This window comes from Dipodomys merriami, unplaced genomic scaffold, assembly GCF_024711535.1.
Source record: "Dipodomys merriami isolate MVZ:Mamm:240054 unplaced genomic scaffold, mDipMer1.0.p SCAF_15, whole genome shotgun sequence".
Lineage (NCBI taxonomy): Eukaryota > Metazoa > Chordata > Mammalia > Rodentia > Heteromyidae > Dipodomys > Dipodomys merriami.
The window spans coordinates 26,701,443-26,726,448 of record NW_027202826.1 but is presented as its reverse complement, the minus strand read 5'-3'; the positions used below and the strand labels follow the sequence as shown (position 1 = coordinate 26,726,448).

Below are 25,006 nucleotides of genomic sequence, written 5' to 3'. Positions count from 1 at the left end.
TCCCAAGTAGCTAGGATTACAGGCTTGCACTACAAACCTGGCTGATAGTGGAATTTTTTAAAAGAATTCCACTATTTGTCCTCAGACAACCGTAACTCATAAATGCCATAAAACACTTCTCAGCACAAAAGCCACTTGATGATTTCAAGGCTGCAGCTACCAGCTTCAAGAGGTCTATAAATCACAGAGTTGTATACTCCAGCTCAAGTTGCATGTTATCCAACAGTTCTTATATCATTTTAGCAGATCTGTAGATTGTACTCATTGCCAGCCATTACAGGAGCCCTGTCATCCACAATGTGAATGAAAAGTTCAAGTGTTTTCTAGGACCAGTGACCTATGTGTTAAGAAACTTAGGTCAGAATTAAAAGTAAAACCAGGTGCCATAGCTCACACCTGTAATCCTAGCTACTCAGGATGCTGAGATCTGAGGATCGTGGTTTGAAGCCAGCCTGGGCAGTTAAGTCTGTGAGTTCTTATCCCAATTAGCTGTAGCTCAAGTGGGAGAGCCTTGAACAAAATATTCAGGTACAGTGCTCAGGCCTTGAGTTCAGAACCCAAAACAGGCACAAAAAAAGTGAGCTCTACAAACACTATATAACTTCTTAAGAGGGTAGATATAGATTATATAGCCAGTTGCCAGTGGTTCATACCTGTAATCCCAGTTACTCAAGAGACTGAGATACAAAGGTTAGTGGTTTGAGGCTAAACTGAGCAAAAAAAGTCCTCTAGACTCTGTCTCCAGTTAGCCAACAAAAAGCTATACTAGAAGTGTGGCTCAAGAATTAGAGCACCAGCTGAGCAAGCTAGCTGTTACAATCATGAGACTCTGAATTCAAATCTCAGCACACCTTCGTCCCAGAAAAAGGCATTATTTTACAATAGCATCTTGAGATTCATAAATCTTTTCTATGATTCCTAAGCTAAATGGTGAGTAAGCCTGGAATATTATGCAGCAGAGGAAGTGGGAAAGAAGGAATCACATCTAACTCGACTTGCTACATGAACCCTGAATCAGTTATGTAAATACTTTAAAGATTGCATTTATCATTAAACCATTTAATAATAATATTTTTCTCAAAGAGCATATGAACTATATATTATTTAGGAGAAACTGACTCTGACACTTTTGCTACTAGTTTCTCTTGGTATTGAAATGAAGCATCTGACCTTTAATTCCATATGCATCACCTAACAGTTCTGCATGAACTCAGATTCCTGCAAGGTTCTATTTGCCTTCCATATTTAAAATGCTGACCACGCAAAGGCAAACTGAATGCTATGTAAGTCCTGTGCTAAATATTATGCTTTCCTATAAAAATCTCCTAATGTTTTCAAAAGCTAATGTGACATGAGAATCTATACTTCCCATGCCAAAATGAAAATAATGAAATGTAGAGTTTCATAATTGGAAGTTGAATAATACATACCATGTTTGTTTTCAATGGAATGCTAAATAGTTCTCAATTACTGCTATAGGATTTCCAACTGGTAATGTGTGAGTAGTTAAGTAAATACTATTTTTATACAATATGTATCCCAGACCTAATCTTATCCCTGCCTTCTAACTAGCTAGACATCTCTGTTAAGAATGTGTAACTCTCAGCCAGGAACCAGTGGCTCCCGCCTAATCCTAGCTACTCAGGAGGCTGAGATCTGAGGATTGTGGTTTGAAGCCATCCAGGGCAGGAAAGTCTGAGAGACTTATTGACATTAACCACCAATATGCTGGAATTGTAACTGTGACGCAAGCCTTGAAAGGAAAAGCTAAGGGACATTACCCAGGGCCTAAGTTCAAGTAGGCAAGGAAAGAGGAAGAAGGAAGAGGAGGAGCAGGAGGAGGAGGAGGAAGTATAACATGCCTTACATGAATATAGTTATAAACTTGAAAGAGCTTAACAACTTTTCATATAATATTCAAAAATTTTCCAAGGAAATCATCACTGATCACAAAAAGTTGCTCTTAAAAATTAATTAAAAAACCATTACAACAACACAGGGCTTAGAGGGGAAAATGGTATTAATAGCTCATTTAATTCTATTTTATGAAATTTCATGCATGTTAACTAAAAAAATGTTTTTGAGGGCTGGGAAGGTGGCTCAGTGGTAGAGCGCTTGCCTTGCATGCTCGAGGCCCTGGGTTCGATTCCTCAGCACCACATAAGCAAAAAGAAAAAAGCCGGAAGTGGCGCTGTGGCTCAAGTGGTAGAGCGCTAGCCTTGAGCAGAAGAGCTGAGGGACAGCGCCCAGGCCCAGAGTTCAGGCCCCACGACCGGACCAAAAAAAAAAAAAAATGTTTTTGAAAGGGAGGAAATTTCTCTCACAAAATTCTTTTCCTTACTTGACTAATCAGTGTGATCAATATTACAAGACATTTCATGTAAGGGTTAGGAACTCATTCCATGTTATCCTCTTACATTATTTAAGGATTAGGATAACTGGACCCAAATTAACTTTCTGTCTCCCTTTAAGACTTTGAGAATTCTCTGAATACGAAAAACAGACCCAACCAAGTGAAAATATTCTTCATCCTTTTGTTTTTAATTTGTCTGGGCATCTGGCAGTATTCATTCACTACTGGTGCATCTTTCTTCTCGTTCATTTGCATATTCTTAGCTTCTAGAGTATCCAGGAAGAAGCAGACATTACTCAGTCAGGAGCAGCTTCATGACATAGCACAGAGGAAGTGCTGGCTATATCCCGTACACCACACACACTGAAGAGTAGATTGCCTCTTTAGGACTGAATTATTCAGGACAGAACCACCCCTACCACCACCACCCAAAAAGCAGTCCCTAAAATCAAAGCTTCCCAGTAGCTTATCTAATAAAGCCACTGTTTTTTTCAAGAAACAGCAAATATTTTTATTATGATACATTTCCTTATACTACTGATTTTATGTGGTTTTGTTAAGATGCCCATGGAAATACAGAAGGTTTGATCCTCTATAATAGGCTATTATACACCTGCAGTTTTCAGTCAGATTGCTTTTTCTTGGAGGTAACACTTAATTACAATTTAACCACACACCAAACATAAATGTCATTCTGAGCTCATTGGTCCTAGTATTTTTTTAAAAACTAGACTAAATGCATGATCCTCAATTTTTTTTCATTCTTCTAAGTAGCTCTACATTGTTAAAAAAAATCTACTGCTGAATAATACAGGAATTAAAATTGCCTTATTCCTCATATCATTTCTGATTCCAAGGCAATATTTTTATTTTGCAGGATGAATACACTCAAGAACACTGTTTAATCCATCAGTAGAGTCTTTGTCTAATTACTGGGTGCCAAAAATGTCAGCATGATCATTATGTTTATTAGGAGTCAATTGTGTATTTCTAACCCCTTTCATTAAACTGCTATGGCATTCATCCCATCTGTAAGATGTCCAGAGCCCATCTTCCTGATGTGCATTGAATTTGGGGGAACATGATCATTCATCCCACTTCCCAAGTATATAGAACCCACAGGGGCATGCCCTACCCTCAGGCTTTTGCATATTTATGATCCTCAGTATAAATGATACTCAAAACAAATGATGAACTAACAAAGCCAAATTTTTAAATTCCAGAAAGTTAACATTATGCTAAATTTAATACATAATGTCACATCCATTTCCTGATCCTCACCATGCCTACCAAATTTAATGTTAAATTTAAAATAAAAAAGACTATACACACATACACATACACACATATATGTATATGAATATACATAATATATTCTGTGAGAAGGAAATTAGTTCCCTGTTTGACTCACTAAATTAATATTATTAAATCCCTGGAAGCATGTATAATAATACTTACCTAAATATATATAAATATTAGCAAACCAACACCTTTCAATTAAAAGAGAGGGAAAAGTTTAGTGAAACAACTTATTTTCATAATATGCAGTTAAAAAGAACTAGTCCTTAGCAATAAATTACTTTGTTGACAGTTCATTATTATTGAAGCACCTCTTGTGTAGCCAACCATGTCAGATGCTAGAGATTGAATGTAGAAGAAATAAGATGATCTATCCTTTAAAAAATCAACTACTTCAGTTAAATAGGCTATATAAGACAGGGATGGTAGTATTATGTTAGATAAAGGTTCCTAGAACTGGGTGCTGGTGGCTCACACCTGTAATCCTAGCTACTTAGGAAGCTGAGATCTGAGGATCAAGATTCAAAGCCAGCCTGGGAAGGAAAATCTATGAGACTCATCTCCATAAACTACTTCAGAAAATCTGGAAGTAGAACTGTAGCTCAAGTGGTAGCGCACTAGCCTTGAGCAAATGAAGCTCAGGGACAGCATCAGGCCCTGAGTTCAAGTCCCGGGATTAGCACACACACCAAAAAGAAAACTGTAGAGATGAGTGGACAACAGCTGTCACAAGGCCAGTAGATACAATGCCAAAGAGGACAAAACTCCTAGAGTAAGAGAACACCCACCTTAATGCCTCTGGAAAGGGCTACTGTCAACATCTTTCAGAAAATGGGGGAAGTGCTAATAAAAGAGAAAGTTATTCTGTGACTATGAGTTCGTGTGTCATTATTTACACCTGTGAATTGGTATTGAATTCTGTACAAGATAGTACATTATAAGTACATTAAAAAAGAACAATAAGAAAGATAAAATCTCTTGTGTCCCTATCTTGGGGCTCATTTCACTTAGCATAGTTTATATGGTTATATGTACATAGCTTTTGACCTCTTCTGCTTGTCCTAGACATATACTAGTTATTGAAGATAAGGGAAACCATGGGACCTATGTTTCTCTAGGTCTGACTTACTTCACTTAATATAATTTTTTCCAAGTCTTTCCATTTCTTAAAAAATGGGGTGGTGTCATTCTTTCCAGTAGGAGCATAGAATTCCAGTGTGTGTGTGTGTGTGTGTGTGTGTGCGCGCGCACACACACACACACACACACACACACACACACACACACACCACATTTTCTTGTTCCATTCATCACTGTATTTGATTCTGGTGTCCTGAATCTTGTATATACATTTTTCTGATTTGGGGAGGGGAAGGGAAGTAACAAAATGCTGAGATAAGGATACAGGTTGACCCATTGTAACAATGAGATGTACAAGACACTATGTTGAAAATGAACTTTACAACTTGGGGCGGGGGGGGGGGGGTGGGACAGGGGGAGGAAGGAGTTGGGGAGGTAGGGAGAAAAGGGATGGTAGGGGAAAAACAAAGGAGGGGGTAACAATGCTCGATAGGAAATGGACTCATTACCTTGCTCATGTAACTGTAGCTTTACAATAAACTGTATCTTTACAATAAAAATATATATTTAATAAAAAAGAAAAGAATTCTGTACAAGAGGTTTCTCATGAGCTCAAAACACTGATACTGTACCAATGACATGTCTGCTTAGCACCGGCAAACGACAAAGATCTTGCTTTATTCTTGATTTTCTTGATTTAACCCTTCTACTGTGAACTTTGTCAGAAATGACTTGAACAATTTAACTTTTAACCCCAGATAGGGTTTACATGATTTTACTAAAAAGTAGAAAAGGCAGCATGGAATAATGGTTTTTGAATGAATGTGCTTGATTCATTACTATACATAACTCGTAGCAATGGAAAAACAGGTTAGCAAAGGAAGTAGGTGTGGCTTGCCCTGCATTCTTCTGCTTCTCTTTCTTTTAATATTTTAGTTTATACTGCAAAATACTTTCTGTTGGAACAATGTCAGTAAAAACTCCTAAAGTTATTACTATAATTCAAAGAATATTCAAATTTCTGCTTCTGAGCCAGCTTTCAAAACATATGCTTGACTTGTTGGAATAAGAAACACTAAGTCTCCCTTTAAGCTTGAGCAAGGCTCAACCCCAAGCTTCTCTAACATAGTGATCATCAGTCTTTCATAAGTAGTTTCTGACCACTAGTACAGCCCTACATTGAGATAAATGCTGTGCATGAATATAGGACATCCAGTTTATCTGTGCTTATGTCTAGCCTGACTCTCAATGGGAGATAGAATCCCATGACAATTCATCTTTTTGTGTCCACAACCCAGCACACTGCCTGGTACAAAGTAGGTTATTATGTAATTTCTCCAGAGAAGTGAGAATTGTACTGACTGATCAAGTACTTTTTTAGTGTTAACCATAAAATAATATTTTGATGTCCCTAGTAATTACAGTAAGATAGACTAACTTGTTCTAAGACATGGAAGAGGGAGGCTGTTTCCTTTCATAATTATTATGTCAATCATGTAAATAAGATATATCGCCTTTCACTCGTAGAGAGTCTATGTATTTAATTCCACTTCTACCTTTTTTTTTTTTTTGGTCAGTTGTGGGGCTTGAACTCAGGGCCTGGGTACTGTCCCTGAGCCTCTTTCTGCTCTACCACTTACACCCTAGCACCACTGCCAGTTTTCTGGTGGCTAGCTCGAGAAAAGAGCCTAAATACTGTATTTGATTTTAGTACCCTGGTATTGTAGATATACATTTACCTAAATTAGGGAAGGGAAGGGGAACAACAAAATGGTGAGACAAAAGACAGGGGGGAACCAATGCAACAGCCATAGCCACAAGACAATATGTTTGTTGGAAATGATCTGTAGAGGTGGGGAGGGGGTGGACTGTGGGAAGGGAAAGTGGGAGAAAAACGAGAGAAGGGATAACAAGTTTGACAAGAAATGTACTTACTACCTTATTTATGTAACTGTAACCCCTCAGTACATCACCTTGACAATAAAAAATAAATTAAAAAAATTTTTTAAAGATTCTCACAGGTATTCCTGCCTGAACCACGATCCTCAGATCTCAGCCTCCTGAGTAGCTAGGATTACAGATATAGTCACTGGTACCTGGTGACACCTACCTTTTTAAACAAATACCTATCTGTGAAATTTTTGTGGAGAGACAGAGAGTAATCCCATTTCCAGGACATAATTTTAGCTCACTTCAAAGCAATAATCATGTCTTCTAAGTTTTACACTCACCTAAACCTTTCATTGTCTAAATGTATCAGCCAATAAAGGTGATTATAATAATACAATCTTGGGGTAAAAAATATAATACATTTTACTTTCAGATAAAGCTAAAAACAGAAAATATAAAATCATTGTAATACTAGCTTTAATTCTCAGAAATTAAGAAAATAGCTAAAGAAAAGGTTTAATTATCTTTACACACAAAAAAAGATATTATAATTTTTTTTTTGCTGGGCAGTAGTTAACTGTTGCCAGAAAGACCTTGTTCATTCACTACATTTAACTTAGCTGGAATGTCCAAAAATTACATTAACACCATAGATACTTTATGATTGGTCTTAAAGAAGAAGGTGGTAGATGCCTTTTGTCTCAGTAATTAAAAGGCAACCCCTGCCAAGCTAAGCTATACTGAAAATTTACAGAAAAGAAGCTTAGAGTGCTCCATTTCTGGGTAACTGAGAGGGAGACAGGAAGTCACCGTAGGTGTATACATAATTTCTACAGACAGCACCCCATCCGCTTCCACTGAGGTTCTATTTGAGTATGTAGACTTGCCTTTTTTCTCACATGAGAATCATGAAAATTTTTTAGTAATGGAGTTTCTTCTACTGCTGGTATTTTTACAGATAAACTATTGTTCTAATTATGGAAAACATTCACTGCTATGACTTATCCGGACCAAAGCCTCTTTTATGACTATGATTTGAGTAAGAGGATCAATAATGTGTTTTTCATTATTTGCTTTGTGTGTGTGTGTGTGTGTGTGTGTGTGTGTGTGTGTGTGTGTGTGCGCGCATCCATGTGTGTTGCTATGGATTGGATCCAGGATCTTGAACATACCCAGGAAAGTATCTACCACTGAGCTAAATCCTTATCTCAACCCCATTTGCTGATCCACCTGCATCATCCACCGGATTGCTATGATTATAGGTGTGAACCTGCCGACTCCATTATACTTTTTTATGTTAAACACACATTAAACAGCACATTAAACAAGAAAGTCTATTCATTAATTTCACATGGCTCATACATATTTTTTGTTTTAATGGTTGCTTATTAAAATATTAAATATTTTATTGGAGTAGACTGACATAACACATCATACTAGTGTTACATACCATCTAGATTTGTTTTCTTTTCTTTTTTTTTTTTTTGCTTCAGGGCCTCCTGCTCTTACGGGGCTTTTTTCACTCAAACCTGGTACTCTACCACATGAGCTTCAAGCCCACTTCAGCTTTTCAGTGGTTAACTGGAGATAAGAAAGAACCTCAGAGACATTTCTGCCCAGGCTGGCTTCAAGCCATGAACTGCAGATCTCAGCTTCCTGAATAAGTAGGGTTACAGGTGTGAGCCTGTAAGCCATCAGTCTTTTTGGTCAGGCTCAAAAAGATGCAATTTGCTTGGCTGTACATGTGTTCAGCGTATTCAGTTACTCTCTCAGCACCTTGAGGAAATGAACAAATCCCTTTCTCTTTTACCTTCTACTTCATTAAGAATAGCTAACTTCACTGTGTACTGAATACATCCATAATCTCACTTAATCCTCTTGAAACTCCCAAATGAGGAAACTGAGGCTTAGCCAAGTATCTGAAGCACCTCGTTCAGGTATGGAACTCTGTCATTCTTACAAGGGAATTCACCATATATTAGCTTCTCTCCAACACACATTAAGAAGTGTGAATTTGCCCAGCTGACTGACTTAGAGGAAGCCATTGCTTTCTCCTGTGAGATAACTCCTCCACAGCCTCATTCCTGGCTCACCACTTAGGTTGTTTAAGCACCCAATTCTGTTCCTTGTGTGAGAGGCAGGACCAGAGTATTGTACCACAGAGCCTTGCCACTACCAAACGAGAATATCCTAACACAAAAATGTGACTTTCAAAGATACAACTATGCAATTTAAAATAGCATTGCAGCCCAGAGCCTGTGGCTGAGGCCTGTAATCCTAGCAACTCAGAAGGCTGCGATCTGAGGATCAAGGTTAGAAGCCTGCCTAGACAGCAGAGTCTGCGAGATTCTTAACTCTAACCAGCAAAAACCTGGAAGTGAAGCTAGGTGCAAATAGTAGATTGCCAGCCTTGAGCAATAAATCCAAGCCCTGTGTTGAAGTTCCAGTAGCAGCGGTGCGCGTGCGCGTGCGCACACACACACACACACACACACACACACACACACACACGCACACACACGCACACACACAAGAGAGAGAATCGCATATTATATTCAACAAGTAAAACCAAAGCAATGTTTCCATCACAATTATCATTGTGAACATTTAAAAAAGAAAAAGATTTTTCAACTCCATAGAAATGGCAGGCTTCAAAGACAACATTTGTTCCTCTGTTTCTAAAACAGTACTCAAGACTTTTCCTCGTGCATACTGACATACTTCCCTGAGTGGGAATTAAACCTGGCCTGCTTCCAACTTGCCTGCAGGACCTCTCAGCTGTTCTCCGGGAATTATGACATCTGTGGTTTCAATGTAGATTACACCTTTAAAAAGGGTAAGAGTAAACTGTCTTTTCTTAGTAAAATTTTGATGGTAAAAATGTACCCATACTTAGTCTTCTCCCCCAAAATGATTGAAGGGCTAAATAAATGTGATATTATAAAGGAAATAGTTTGTTACAAAGCCTACAGATATATGGAAATGCATTCCATAAGAGTGTGTCGCTAAAACTGCATAAATTTGTGTGCACTTGTATTCCTTTGGAGTCTTATAACAAACTCCCTTTTCTTCATTATAAACATGCTCACACACACATATGCATAAATATACATATAAAAGTCTCAGAGTGAAACATTTTTAAAACTAAATTTTAAAAATACTGACTAGTCTAAGAGAGGTTATCAAATAAATTGAACCTATTGTGAAAAAAAAATACTGACTAGTAGCCATAATATCCAAACTCATATTTAATACTGTACATTTTTGTGTTTTAGAATTTTCAACATAATCTCTCTCCACATGTGTGTTTGTGTGTATTCAGTTTTCATAAGACTGGGATGATATTATTCTTCCTTTTACTTTTAAAAACTAGCTTTGCAAAGTAAGTATTGATTTTACCATGTAAAGTTTTGGAAGATATTCCAAATCTCATATAATGGATGATGGATTATAATATTGTCATTTTCACTCTCCATTTCTACAGATGTAACTTGTCATTCTAATTTCATTATTTTAAATAATACTACAATGATGAGTTTGTACATAAATCTTTGCTCCTGTGTTGTGTCTGTTGCTTCAATTCCTAAAGAAGAACTGTGCAACTCTATTGATTCTTTGTACATAAGGAGCACATTTCAATGGTTGTCAAAGAGCTCTCTCCACATCAACTTAAATCCAAATTAGCTTTTTCAGTTGATATGAATCTCAATTGTGTTTTAACTTGCCATTTTCAAAAGTGCTAATGAGTTTTGGAACATCGTATTTATTGTCTACCATCATTTTTTCATCTCTGTGTTAGCTGTCCCACAATTTTTGAGCTTTTAGATTTTCGGATGAGTTTTTTATTTCTAAAAATCTTCATGTAAACAAGATAATCTTTTATTTGTTGCAAAGTTTACTATTAAATAAAGAAGTATAAACTTTTAGATGTTTTATTTCAACATATATGTTTTCCACCCTGAAATCAAGTAAATATTTCTTTTCTTTTTCTTCTCACAGGCTTAATTATTGATAGCTACCATTAATAATTAATATGGAATCATGTTACCACATTCCTTTCATATTATTCCTTTCATATTTTCTACTTCTCAATTATCTGGTGATCTGGGTACAATAGATCTGGGCTCCATGCCAGGATGGGCCAGCACACAGCCCACTACCAATAACTTGCATGACAATAACCATGACTGGTCTCTGGCACACAGCTGAAATTTTGGTCACATTTAAAATAAAAATGGCAGTTGGCATATCCATCTGGATTAGTGCTAATTTTCTTAACGAATTCATTAGTGGGCATATACAAGAGACCACCAAAGAAAAGATTGACTATTATGTAACCAAAGAAAGAATGCAAATGAATTAAGGAAAGGAGGAAAGCTTGGAGAGAGTAAAGAAGAGAGAAAGAAAAAAGGAGGGAGGAAGATGAAGGAAGAAAACATGGAATTCAAGACACACTAGCTTGAAAGAAAATTGATATTTCACACTAAAATTCACCAACATTAATTAAAATAACAATTAAATTATTGCACAGATAAAATATATGGAGTACTGAAAATGCTATGTTTCATATTGGTCATGTTAATAAAAATAAAAAATGTGCCCTGAAGCTGTTTCAGTGTTTTGCACTTGGAGTTCTCATGTAGCACACTGCAACCTAACTTAGTATGCAAACAAACTGACAGGCACAGTCTTATAATAAGTTGTTGAGTCTCAGCCAATCACAGCTGCAGAACTGACCCCAGTTACAGCCACAGAGAACTCCTCAGACCATTTTCCACATAGGATAAATGTTTCATCCAGCAGGCTCAAATAAGGCAAAGGCTGAGTGAGCTGTAACCAATCACACTATTTCTATGGGTCACTTCCCTTTTCTGTGTATAATTACTGCCTGCCGGTATTGCTGCCAGGAGCTCTGGCTCGGAATGATCCATGAATTGTTATTTGCTCGAATAAATTCTGCTTCATTTCATTTGTCCAAAATTATCTTCTAACAGTTGCTGTACTTTTAATGAGAACAGAAGAATTTTTAAATCTTCATGCGCTACGTGACCTTTCATGCAGAAATATGGAAATCAGCCAGGACATTGTACTGGACTTTTAATTCCAAGGGAGTAACAGATCATTCTGAACAGTCTTACTGATCGAGCTAGCTGCTCAACAGTGGAATAAATTTCAAATATTTGAAATTGAGGAGACATTTTCTTAAGAATCTTTTTATTGTCTCAGTGCCCAGATTTCTGATGGGAGTTGATAGGGCTAAAAGGTAAATGAAAGGATTTATGTAGGTGTTAACTTGTTTTGAAATCAGAACTTAAATTTGTTCTAAATTTAAATTTATTCGATTACTTGCTTTGAAAGTGGAACTTACATTTATTCTATTATTGGTTTTTAATGCCAATGAAATTTAGTTGAGAATTTTTCTTTTAGGGGGAAATAAAAGAATGGTAAGGGGGCCTGTTAACAAAAAGCTCTGTGTGTGTGTGTGTGTGTGTGTGTGTGTGTGTGTGTGTGTGTGTGTGTGTGTGTGTGTGTGTGTGTGTGTGTGTGGTATGCACACATATCAGCACTGAGGCTTGAACTCAGGACTGAGAGCTCTCCATTTGCTTCTTCAAATCAAGACTAGCGTTCTACCACTTGAAATATGTCTCTACTTCTGCCTTGCTTGTTAATTGAAGACTAAGATGTTATGAACTTTTTTACCTGGGGTGGTTCAAACTGTGATCCTCCAATATCAACCTCCATAGTAGCTAAGATTACAGGTGTGAGTTACCAGTGCCCAAAAGTCCCATTTAACTGCTGACAGAGTGTTGGTAACAACTGAATTAATCTGGATAGAAAAGGCTTAATAAAATGTGAAGGGTTTTTATTTACTCTTGAGTAAATGCATTGATACCCCATGTTCATCCGTATTTCTTTAGCGAAGTCACACTTTTACAATATAAGATAGTGGCCATCATACTTTAAATTCACTTGAACATTACTTAGAGCTCATGCTTCATTTTAAATAAGAATGACTGGTTCGTCATCCCAACTCTTATTTAGGAGTTATGGGGTTGGACCTTGAAATCTACGTCATTTTGAAACACCCAGGTGACTCTTCTGATATGGTGGTTCATGGACCACCTAAAGGATTAACCTCACCTTTGTGTTTTTGTGTTTATTTCACTCTTTCTAATCTGCCTATCGGTCACCTTAATCCATAAAAAAAAATAATACATGCTACAACATGCATAAGATGTTGAATGTTATAACCTATTTTTTAAAAGAAGGAATTCTGCTTTAAATGTGAATGGACAAATCTATCCATAATAAAGAACATAGAAATTGCTGCAATATAAGTTAGGATCTATGACTTCTTAAAATCCCTTTTTATAGCTCATGATGACTGAGGAGGTACAGAGGAGAAAAAAAGAACCAACATTTTAAGTAAGTATCAGCAACATCCACAATTCATCAAAAACAGCTTCAGTGTAATAATCTCTTTTATAAAACACCTGGATTTCAAAAAGCTTTTAGAGCTAGGTGCTGGTGGCTCACATTGGAAACCCTGGCAGGAAGTTTATATTTGGGGGTTGCAGTTCAAAGTCAGCCCAGGCAATAAAGTCTGTGAAACTTCTCTCCAATTAACCAGCAACACACTGGGAGTGGGGAAGTGCCTGAAGTGCTCAAGTGCCAGCTTTAAATGAAAAAGCTAGGGGCTGGGAAGGTGGCTCAGTGGTAGAGCACTTGCCTTGCATGCATGAGGCCCTGGGTTCGATTCTTCAGCACCACATAAGCAGAAAAAGCTGGAAGTGGCGCTGTGGCTCAAAGTGGTAGAGCGCTAGCCTTGAGCTGAAGAGCTGAGGGACAACGCCCAGGCCCAGAGTTCAGGCCCAACAACCGGCAAAAAGAAAAAGCTGAGGGACAGCACCCAAACCCCGAATTCAAGCCCCAGTACCAGGAAGAAAATTAAGTTTAAATACTATTTATTAGCACAGAGACACCTTGGAAGTGATTATATTTGACCTAATCATTGTAATATTTTTACCTTTTACTAGCAAATGCTAAAGAAAGGTACAAAACAGTGTATGGAAAAATCACACAAGGCCACACAGATATGATATACATATAAGCCTGAAAGAGTGTTAAACACAAGATTTTGACAATCAAATGTTTTATAATATGGCCAAAATTCCAAATTGAAATTCATAAGTGAAAGCCAAGAGATCAGCAAATAAACGAATTAAGTCTTGTAACACAACTATAAATTTAACTAAAGTCAAATTAAATCCAAAACAGCAAATGAAAGTGAGTAAGAGTTCAGCAGATGTCTGTGTGGGAGGAAAGGAAAATATGGTTGAAAAACAAACTCTCCTATGAATTCTCTACACTATCTTCACACGTATGACCAGGTAAAACTATTGTGTGTGCAGTAGAACTAGCGTTATGATAGAAATCAGAAGAAAGATTATTCCAAAGTCAGTACAGAGTTCAAGAAAATATGTTTCATTTTGATATACCTTATCAAAAATAAATATAATTTTAAAAAATTATACCAACTGTTTACATTATAATTATTCCTCTAATCACCTACAATCTTTGACTAACAAATTTTTTGTGCCATTCCTTAGGGCCTGGGTGTTCACCTTTAGTTGTTTGCTTGTTGTTATTTTTGTTGTTGTTGTTTCCTCAAGGCTAGTACTCTACCAGTTGAATCACAGCTCTACTTCTGATTTTTCAGTAGTTAATTGGAGATAAGAGTCCCATAAACTTTTCCAACTAGTCTGGCTTTGAACTGTGATCCTCAGATCTGGGACTCCCGGGCAGCTAGATTTATAGGCATGAGTCAACTTGACCACATTTCTTTAAAATGTACCTATTGCAATGTAGGTACAATTTAATATAGATAATGAATACAAATGTTTAAATATTTACTATTTTTATTATAAATATGTGTTCTATAATTGATACCTTTAAAAGTAATGTTTACCAACGCAGTAAGGGTACATGCAGTTTTTTGTATGCCAGTAATAGGACTTGAACTCAGGGCCTTACACTTTCACTTGACTTTTTCCGCTCAACGCTGGCACTCTACCAGTTGAGCCGAGCCACACCTCCAACTCTGGCTTTTTGATGGTTGACTCGAGATAAGAATCTCATAGACTTTCTTCCTTGGCTGGCTTCAAACTGCAATCCTCCGATTTCAGCCTCCTGAGTAGCTAGGATTACAGACATAAGCAACAGTGCCAGGCAGATACCAGTGCCTGGTGAGTCCAATTCCTTTAGAATGGAAGTTTACAATGAAAATTTCTGAGTTCTCAAATTCTTTAAATGATTTTATTTTTCTTCCTAGCTCTATCATCTTTGCACAGCATCTGGCATATCAGAAGACATGTCTCTTGTATCTGGAAAATGTCCACAATTAGATTTTCTACCTTTGGTGATATTCTAGTCATTAATTCATTCATCTCTTCTACTCCCATTTGCTAAAACATCTATTAGATAGGTGAAAGGCACTTTGTCAGACATGTCAAAGAGAATAGAGCATGGAACAGGAAAATCCTCCTAAAGCAGTCCTTGGTCAGTAGTTTGTACACTCATGGACTCAAACTTGAGTCCTAAATATTGATGAAGCTCTTGATAATCTGATCCCTCACTATCTATCCAAACTTCTTGGACTCCACAATGTCCAGTTAGGTCCCAGCAATGAAGGGGCTGTACATCGCTTTTCTGTTCTGACATCACTGCTGAGCCCAGACAAAGGCTGGGACCTACCCATCATGAGTTCAAGACTTGACTTTGCAGCCACTGAGTTGTCATTATCGAGTGCTCCAAAACACCCTCCAACCTATGACATAATGTGGACACCCCTGCTTTGTCCATCATTAGCATACATTCCTTGAGACCACATTGCATGGCTTATTCATCTTGGTGGCCCTGTGCCTGGCTCATTAAACACTTTTAGTGAAATGCACAGGGTCCTTTCTTCTAAAAGGCAGCCCAGATTTCAGTCTGCTTTCAAAATCAACTTTGAGCTTCTAGTTCTCCTCAGGCATCTGCCGGTCCTAATGGATGCTAGCTGTACACTAAAATTCAAATGGGTCCTGAAACCATACGTTATTCCCTCATTTGTGTATTTCAGGTGAAAGAAGAATGGGGTAGAGAATCCTGGGGATGGAGATGTGATTAGCCTCAGTAGCAAGGACAGATTGGTAGGCTCATAGCAATGACAATCTATTTAATTAGCCTGCATGAATGCATGTCCAACTGTAAATAAATGGTATGCCTCTTCTGCCAATCACTGGCTGAATTTCAGTGACAATAAGCACTGAACTCTACAATGGTCCTTGCATTCCATAGCATCCCATAAAGATGCACTTCATCATTCATGGCGCACTTCATCTTACTATGTGTTATACTTAATTGATTACATGTCCATAAGTCCTGTTTCTAAAACTAGACTACCCTCCTCGGAAACAGAAGCCATAGCTTAACTTCCACATCTCTATCTTTAAATAACTCACCCAAAAGTTACATAACCACACTCTGGATCATTTCATATTCTTTGACTGCTTTAGCAGAGTCATTTTCATTGTACTCTCAGTGCTTGTTAGAGTTAATAGCAAAACTAACTCCACAATGAAAATCTTCTGTTTTATATAACTGCTTCAGAAGATAATGCTCACCTCGCCATCTGAGGCTGCTTATTTCTATCTCATTTCTGTGCCCTATTCTTGAGTATTCCAAATGGAAGAAAGATGTAACTCTTGACCCATGGATATGCTTCGGAAAGAAAGAAATCTCTCTGGCAAACAATCCTGGTCCTTTTTTTAGTGAATAGTACCATCTTACAGTATTATCTTTGTTTGCCTAAGTCAAAAAATAAAATAATAAAAAGCACAACTTGCTGTTTAGTAACCACAACCCAGTGCTCTAATATATATTAAAAGTCCATTTTGAGTCTATTTCTCACTTCTATAGTTGAAAGAAATAGAGTCAGAGACAGATGGAGACAGAGAAATGATTCCAGAGCCTACAGGAAGTCCTGTCATTTCCTGGACTAGAATCTTGGAGGCTTCCGACTATATTTTGAGTGAAAATTAAATTCTTCTACTAAGGTGAATGACATGTAGAAAAAAAAACATTTAAACACCTGCCAAGAATGGCCCATGCAGCCCTCCATAGTTCACTGGTACCCTATCTCTTCTTTGCTTACTTAGTTCAGCCATATTTCCCACCTTTCTCTCCATTAACCATACCAGCACTTTCCTGTCCCAGCTTGACAGCCTGTTTGTTCTCCCCCTTTTGTGTTTGAGCTTTGTCTCCCTGTACCCCAGGAGGGTTGTCTTATTGTCACTCTGTGGCAAGCACCTGTAATCATACCGACTCAATAAACAGTTGTTGATTGACTTACTCAGCCTAGCAGAAAAATGTGAAATTGTTTTTATAATAACACCGATTAATGAAACAAGAAAATCTATACAATAATGCAAAGATAACATCAAGAATTGTGAATTACCTATTAGAATTGGGGGAAATTAGTAAGATGAATGAAGCAAGAAACTAAATATCTCTGAGAGTTAACCAATAGAAAGAGAAACATAATAATTTGAAAACCAGCCAGGATAGATCATCAAAGTAATGTCTATGATGAAGCATCACATTTATGGCTTTTCTCTTGGGAAAAAAAATTAATTTGATAGGATAAAGAAACTGCACTGAAAAGAAAACCTCATGATCCTGACATAAGAAAAATATAGAGTGCGCTTTGACCAATATGCAAATTCAGAAATCATGTCACACAGAAATACAAGCCAAAAGAAGGAAATGTAAAAAAGATATCTTTGTGATGCTCTTCTAAACTGTACCTTACCAGAGGAGGGTAAAAATTCCATCAAGGCCTTGATGACATATACTGCTTCTTTCAGACATGAAATTAAAATGCCTATACCAAGCCACTGCCAATGGCTCACACCTGTAATCCAAGCTACTTGGTAGTTTGAGATCTAAGGATTGTTGTTTCAAATTCAGCCTGGGTAGAAAAGTCCATGAGATTCTTATTTCCAATGAACTACCCAAAGAGCCAGAAGTAGAGCTATGGTTCTAGTGGTAGAGCACCAGCTTTGAAAGGTAAAGCTCAGGAACAGTGCCTAGGCCCTGAGCTCAAGCCCTAGTACTAGAACAAAAATAACTATAAAATAAAATACACTTATCAGCCATCCTCACAAATGAACATAGAATTGTATCCGAGAATTGATGCAGGTTTCCCCTCTGTGATTAACTGGAAATTCCAGAAGCGTTATCAGGACTTATTCCTAATGAAAATTTAAAAACAACTAAATTTGGTTCTTAACTCTCCTGTCCTGAATGTTTCTTCTTTCTAGGAACTGCCGATTGTGATCATGTAAGACTCTTGAGTGCTTTAAGGATTAATGTAAGAGGCTGCCACGTGGACATCATGACATATGCTCGTGAGTGGTGTGTTTTCATTTAGGAAGATAGACATTTCCTCAGTGGATGTGGAGCAGGATCTTGAGGGCAGGATGGGAGGGGGACTCAGGATTTCTCTAGTGACTGTGAAGTCTGATGGATGCGGGTAAGGCTATCCCAAAGGCTAGCTCAGGGTCCACTATAGCCCAGGAAGGGCACCTGGCCTGGAGGTTTGCCTATTCTTTCTCTGATACTAGTTCTCATTGTACTGGCAGAGTGAAAAACAACATTTATAATCAGATCTGGAACTGTATTTCCACATTGCTTGGAAAATCATTAGAATAATGAAGACTCAGGAATGCATTGTCTCAATAGAATTTTCCAGGATTGGATAGTGTTAAAGTTTTAGATCTTTATAAAATTAATAACTGGAATGATACCTTCTTTTCACTTTTATCTTTATGAACTAGAAAAAAATAGTAACTGAAGACACAATTTAGTAACTGAAAAATTTAGCAATTGAAATTTCAGTAATTCTTGGAGTATAGCCAGGTCCATTTGTTTCCAATCTATCAATTGTCTTTGTTTTTTGGCTCGTAACAGTAGACATGAATAGCTATAACAGAGCCCATGTGTTCCTGTAAGTCTAGAACATCCACTCTGTCTTTTTATGGATAAAATTTTGTGAGCTTTGCTCTGGATTAATGATTAATGTGTGCATATATGACAAAGATAATACACTGCTTTCCAAGTTACAGAATTTCTGGAGTGCTTTTTTCACATTTATTGTTCTTCAATACTGTGATTCTTTTCCATCAGTCCACAGTTCTACTAATAGCTAGTTTCATATCTTTAATGGTTTTTTTGTATAATTTCTGTGTTCCGTTGTATATAATGTATCTGGAAAATAATCTTATGTACCTTTGCATTTAATTCTTAAGGCAGCTCTCGTTTCTTTTCATAAAATTACCTTTTTCTTAGTAATTTTTGAAAGGCAAAGAAAAAATGGAGTTACACTGGTACACCTTAAAAACACTGAAGCACATACAAGGACCTGAGTTTTATCTCCAGCTCTGCAACAAATAGATCAAACAAAAACTTTCAGGAATGATTTAACTAACTTGTCAAAGAATGGTCTAAAATCTAAGTTACTTTTTAAAAAATCATCAACGTAGGAACTGCCTTCTAAACAAGATAGATAAATTAGAAAGTATACTTCTATATTGCCACAGGCAAAAAGCAGGGCTGCTCCTTGCTCACCTTTTCTGTCCCTTCAATTCCATAGCATTGGAAGTGACAGCTGTGACAAACCCTCACAAGACCTCCTGGTGGATGTGGATAATTTAAACTCTGATCCAGAAAGAGAAACACACTGCTCTTGGCTCTGAACCTGCCCTGTGCAGTTGTTTAAGCAGGAGGCTTCCATTTCCCCAGAAGGACGACCTTCCTTCCCACCTTTCAGTATCTTTAGCCTGGCTCACAGCCTCCGACTGCAGTGTGTTCTATTCACGCTGTCAGCCCTGAACATTGCTCTAAGCCACTTTTACTGACAAAACTATACACATGAGTTGCAATTGCACTACTGTCTGACACTTGTAATGATGAAATTCATCCAGCTCAGAGTAAAAGCCAAAGAGGGGAGAGTCATTATTTCATATACATCTCAGTCTCTTCTCACTCCCGCAGACAAAAGCAAGTCCAGGAAAATACCAAACCCTTAACTTTCCTTCCTCCAAAATCCTCCACATATTTGTTTCCTAGTTTCACTCAGAAATAAACAATTTGCAATAAGGTCCAAGTTCCAGCATCTAAGAGATCAAAGAAAAACTTTATTCTCCAGCAAATTTGAAAGTCAAAAATATCCCAGAATGACATTCCTAGGCAAAAGTATTTTTAAAGTCACAATAACCTTGTTTGTTTTTTCACTGATTTTTAACAAACACAGCCTACGGATGAATGATTAAAATCAGAGAATCAACTTAAACATTTGATTGCCCGACTTTTAAGTGTTTTCCAAACTATTCTCATGGCCAGAATGGTAATTTCAAGACTTTCTCACTGAAGTGAATCAAATACTAAAAGTAAAACGTTTGTTCGGGGAGACAACTGAGATTCTAAGTTAACATATGTTTCCAAAATGCTCTGTGATGTGGTGAAAGATGAAATGGATGCAGAAAAATATGTACACACACAAATAGATATACACAGACATACAGGGGAAAAGGAGCAGTCTGGATGTAAGACTTTCTTGTAATACTTTTGAAAGTTACTCTGAGATATAAGGATGAAGAGGATCAACGTCAGAGAAAACTCCAAGTGAAAGAGAATGTGCGTCACTGCCCAGAGAAAAACTAAGAAGAAACCAACATTTTAAAGAAAACAGAGAGCAGCATGTGGCAGGAGGGGGAACAGCAGGAGGCCACTGCACCCCAGGCCGGTCAGGTGGTTTGATCACATTGGCCTTCTTCCATGAGCTTCCTTCCAGGAAGTGGAGAGATTTGACCAATGAGAGCCACTGTTGGTTCTGAGGCCACCATCCTCCCTGCTTCCGTGTTTCTGGCCTAAAACTTACCTGTACCGCAGGTTCTGTGGCATCCTCACTGTGGTAGCCATAGTAGTCTGGAGTTTTATCCAGTTCCTGCATGTTTCCTTGAGCTCTAACACTTTTATCCGCATGGCAAGATGAGCAGAAGGCTGCATTTCCCATCTCAGCTTTTACAGATCCTGGTGTGCTTGGGCCCGGCCTTGCCCTCTGCACTTAGTCCTGGGTTCCCAGAAGTGACACTCACATGGACAATCCATCAAGAGGATCCTGGGCCCCTCTGCTCGGTGCCCCCTCACCAGTCTTCTCCACGTGCTGGCCGGTGTCACAGAGAACTCAAAACCCCAGCAACTGCGGTGCTGCATTCAGTGACCATTTCCAGTTCAGGCACTGCCAGTCTATTTTTACACCTACCAGGCCAGCTATGCATGTCAATGGAGCGAGGGGGGGTGAGCAGACAGGGAGTAGGGGAGGGGGTGGTGGTGTTTTGTTTTTCACCATGCAAGCAGGCTGCCTCACACATGGACTTCAGTTCCCGCTGTGTTAGAATGTCTCCACATATGAGAATGTTTGCATTACTCAATAAATTCCTTTGAGTCCTTTGATTTTTTCCCCCCTCTCTGCCTCTCTACTTGCACTGAATACTAAATCTGTTCATCATCTTGCTGTATTAGCAAAAATTTATTTGGTCATTGCTTTACCCAGTGGGTTAAATACACAACCTTTTTTTTTTTCATTATCATTTACAGAAAACAATGAGCCATCCTTCTAACATTTAACAGTCACTGGAAGGTTATCAATCAGACTGGTTCAACTGAACCTTAGAGTGGAGTTTTGGGTTTTCTAAGGAAATGATACCCAATTTCTCATTATGCATCACTGTACTCCTTACACAGAAACCACTTTGATTCATTTATATCTTTATAAGTTTTTAATATGTGAAGATATTGTCTGTAACTTTATTTAAATATAATAAAGCCAGGTGCTGGTGGCTCATGCTTGTAATCCTAGCTACTATGGAAGTTGAGATGGGAGAATCACCGCTCAAAGCCAGCCCAGGCAGGAAATTCCATGAGACTCATATTTCCAATTAACCACCAGAAAACTAAAAGGGGAGCTGTGGCTCAAAGTGGTAGAGCCTTAGCCTTAAACAGACAGAGCCCAGGCCCTGAGTTCAAGACCTACAATCAGAAAAACAGAAGAAAGAAAAGAAAGAAAGGAAGAAAGAAAGAAAGAAAGAAAGAAAGAAAGAAAGAAAGAAAGAAGGAAGGAAGGAAGGAAGGAAGGAAGGAAGGAAGGAAGGAAGGAAGGAAGGAAGGAAGGAAGGAAAGAAAGAAAGAAAGAAAGAAAGAAAGAAAGAAAGAAAGAAGGGAGGGAGGGAGGGAAGGAGGAAGGGAGGGAGAGAAGGAAGGAAAGAAAGAAGAAGAAAATAAAATGAGAAAAGACTCTGATTTGTCCAACTAGGTGGGCTTTAATTGCAATCCTCAATTCTCAGCCTCCTGAATAGCTAGGAAGGTATATATGTATTATATATATATATATGTATAATTATCTAATCTAGGATTAACACACAACATACATATACATATATATATATATATATATATATAGTGGTATGTGTGTGTGTACACATACATATGTATATTCATTCCAGATTAGACAAATGTCCCTAGGGACTGAGAATTTTGCTTTGCTTTAACAGCATGACTTGTTCCTTGGCATCTTTCTGTCTCATTAATATGTTAGCTATTCTTCCACCAGGCCTTTGATTTTGCTTTTCCTTCAGCCAAGCATGTGTTCTCCTCCCCCACCAGTTTGTGTCACGGTCATATTCCCTCTCCAAGATCATCTTACAATTCACTTTTCCCTGAAAGTTTTCATCACACCTACTTTAGTCCTTTATTTTTATTATTTTATTCCAGTATCTTTTTCAATAAGGTTTAGATTATTACCAACCCTTATTCTGTGTGTGTGTGTGTGTGTGTGTGTGTGTGTGTGTGTGTGTGTGTGTGTGTGTGTGTGTGTGTGTGTGTGTGTGTGTGTACTGGTATTGGGGCTTGAATTCAGGACCTTGAGTGTTACATAGCTTTTTCTCTCAAAGCTGATGATATATCTCCTGACCCATACCTCCACTTCTGTCTTTTTGTGGGCTAATCGGAAATAGGAGTCTCATAGACTTTTATGCTCAGACTGGCTCTGAACCACAGTCCTTAGATCTCTGCCTTTTCAGTAGCTAGGAATGCAGTCATGAGCCACCAGTGCCAGCCTTTTTATATGATAGTCCTGTTATCTTTTATGAGCCATTCATATGCATCGATATGTATCAGTGGTAAATGTTTGTGATGTAAAAGAATAATATGCAGACAGAAAAAAATACATATTATCAATATTTAACTGGACTAAGCTTTCATCAACTTTTCACTTATAAGTGATCAATCCTGAAGATGTCCATAACTGTGAAAACAGAATTTCCAATGAATAACTTTCTGTCATCACTACCAACTTTGCTAAAAGCACTGATAACTTCCTAATCAAAAACGGAAGTACGAGGGATCTGCAGTAGTGGCCACTACTTCAGAAATGAAAGCATTCCTACTTTTCTGTCTCCTAGTGGGGAACCAACAGTTACGAATCAGATGAGTTTGTCACAAAAGCTTGGGCAATGTTATTATATACATAATTTTGTGTCAGGTCAAAATCAACGTGAAAACAATGGTATGCAGCACTCATGTCCTAAAAATATGCCTGATGGTTGGGATTTCTGGCTCATCTGACAAGGGATATGCTTTCCGGCAGGCTAGAACAATGTCACCACTGTTCTAGAAAGAAAATGCTTCAAAGGCAATAGGGCGAATTACTCAGAAAGCAAATATTTGCATGCTAGAGTAGGATCTGTGAACCAGATACACGACTTAGAAAGTGAAATTCAAAGTCCCTGTGATGTGATATATTGGCAGTATTGTCTTAAATTTCTACATATCTTACTTACTGCTATTATTCCAGCCGTATGATTGTTTCAAATCCACCACTAGAGGAAAGCAATTCAGGCTAAGAACAAAAGCTGGCTTCTCAGTTGTCTTCTTTAGACCGTTAATGCTCAGGTGCCTAAAATCAGCCAAGCTGAAAAACTGAAAAACTGAAAAACTGCCAATGCTACTTTAAATTTCACTTTGTAAGTACAAATCGGTGATCACAGAATTACCAAGAAATTAATACCTCCGAGAAATAACTGTCTTGACTCTAAAAGTTAACCTAAAAAGTTACAGCAAGAATATTTTTTTCCTCTTCTCTTTCTTTTTCCAGTACTTGGACTTGAACTCATGACCTAAGCACTGCCCTCAGCTTTCTTCACTCAAGTCTGCTGCCCTACCACTTGAACCACACCTCCCCTGTTTTTCTTTTCTAGTTAATTGGAGATCAGAGTCTCATAGACTTTTTCTCTGCCTGGCTAGCTTTGAACCTCTATCCTCAGACTTTAGTCTTTGGAATAGCTAGGATTACAGGCATGAGCCACTGGTGCTTGCTAGAGTAAAGCTCTTCAAGTGGGGTTTTGCGAAGATCTCTTAAAGTATGACTAATCCCAGGATTCAGCTCTACCACTAAATTACCTCTGTGAACTTGTACGATGCTGAGCAAATCTGGGCTTTTCAATTTTGAGATAAAAGAGTTAGATTAGATGTTTGCTAGATCCCTTCCTGCCTGGAGTTTTTGTCTTCTAAGACAGAAAACCTGTTCACACTTAAACATCTACTCAACATGCAGTGGGTGTTGACGCTGGCCATGTATTTAGACCATGTGAATAAGAGAAAAAAAAGCAGAAGAATGGCTTACTCTGTTGTGTCACGCTCTCTAGTTCTACGGGACTCTGGGCCAGTTCAGTTGTTTCCCTCACGAGGAGGATGAAAGAACAATGTGGAAGAGGCCAGCATCTGTGTGGTACCCAGAAGCTCATGCCCACAGTGAGGACCCTTTTGCTCTGCCCCATCCTTTCCTAAATCTGAGCCTCACGGATAACCAGGAGACATTCTGGAAACCATACTCTACATACTTTCTACATCTCACCATTTGAAAGTAACTTCTACATGTGAAATAGTCTTACTCTCTACACAGCTGGCTTTGCCAGACAGCTTTATAGGACTTGGTAAGACAAATCTTTGTAAATCTATAAGCTAACAGGGGTCTTATTCTTCCTTGAAGGTTCTGATTGGATCATTTGTAAAGAGTAAATGCTATCTTCCTTAGAATACTGAAACCAAATAGATTGTATGCAAGTCTCTGTTGTTTGTTTGTCTGGGTTCCACTACTGGGGCTTGAACTCCGGACCTGATCACTATCTTAACTTAGCTTTTTAACTCAAGACAGACACTTTACCACAGCTCCACTTCTGGCTTTTGATGATTAATTAGAGATAAGAGTCAGATTTTTCTACCTGA

General features: G+C 38.0%; 1 protein-coding gene across 3 annotated transcripts in view; it reads right to left on the bottom strand.

Moving 5' to 3' along the window:
* The window catches only part of Ank2 (ankyrin 2), a 212,764-nt gene extending 191,872 nt beyond the window's left edge, over positions 1–20,892 (bottom strand). For 2 of the 3 annotated variants that reach the window (XM_070022476.1, XM_070022477.1), the window contains exon 1: positions 20,604–20,892. In XM_070022476.1, the coding sequence (XP_069878577.1) occupies positions 20,604–20,738 (135 nt within the window). In that variant the 5' untranslated portion in view covers positions 20,739–20,892. The remainder of the gene's footprint in view (positions 1–20,603) is intronic. The other variant, XM_070022478.1, reaches the window with a different exon arrangement.
* Between the last annotated feature and the right edge of the window lie 4,114 nt (positions 20,893–25,006).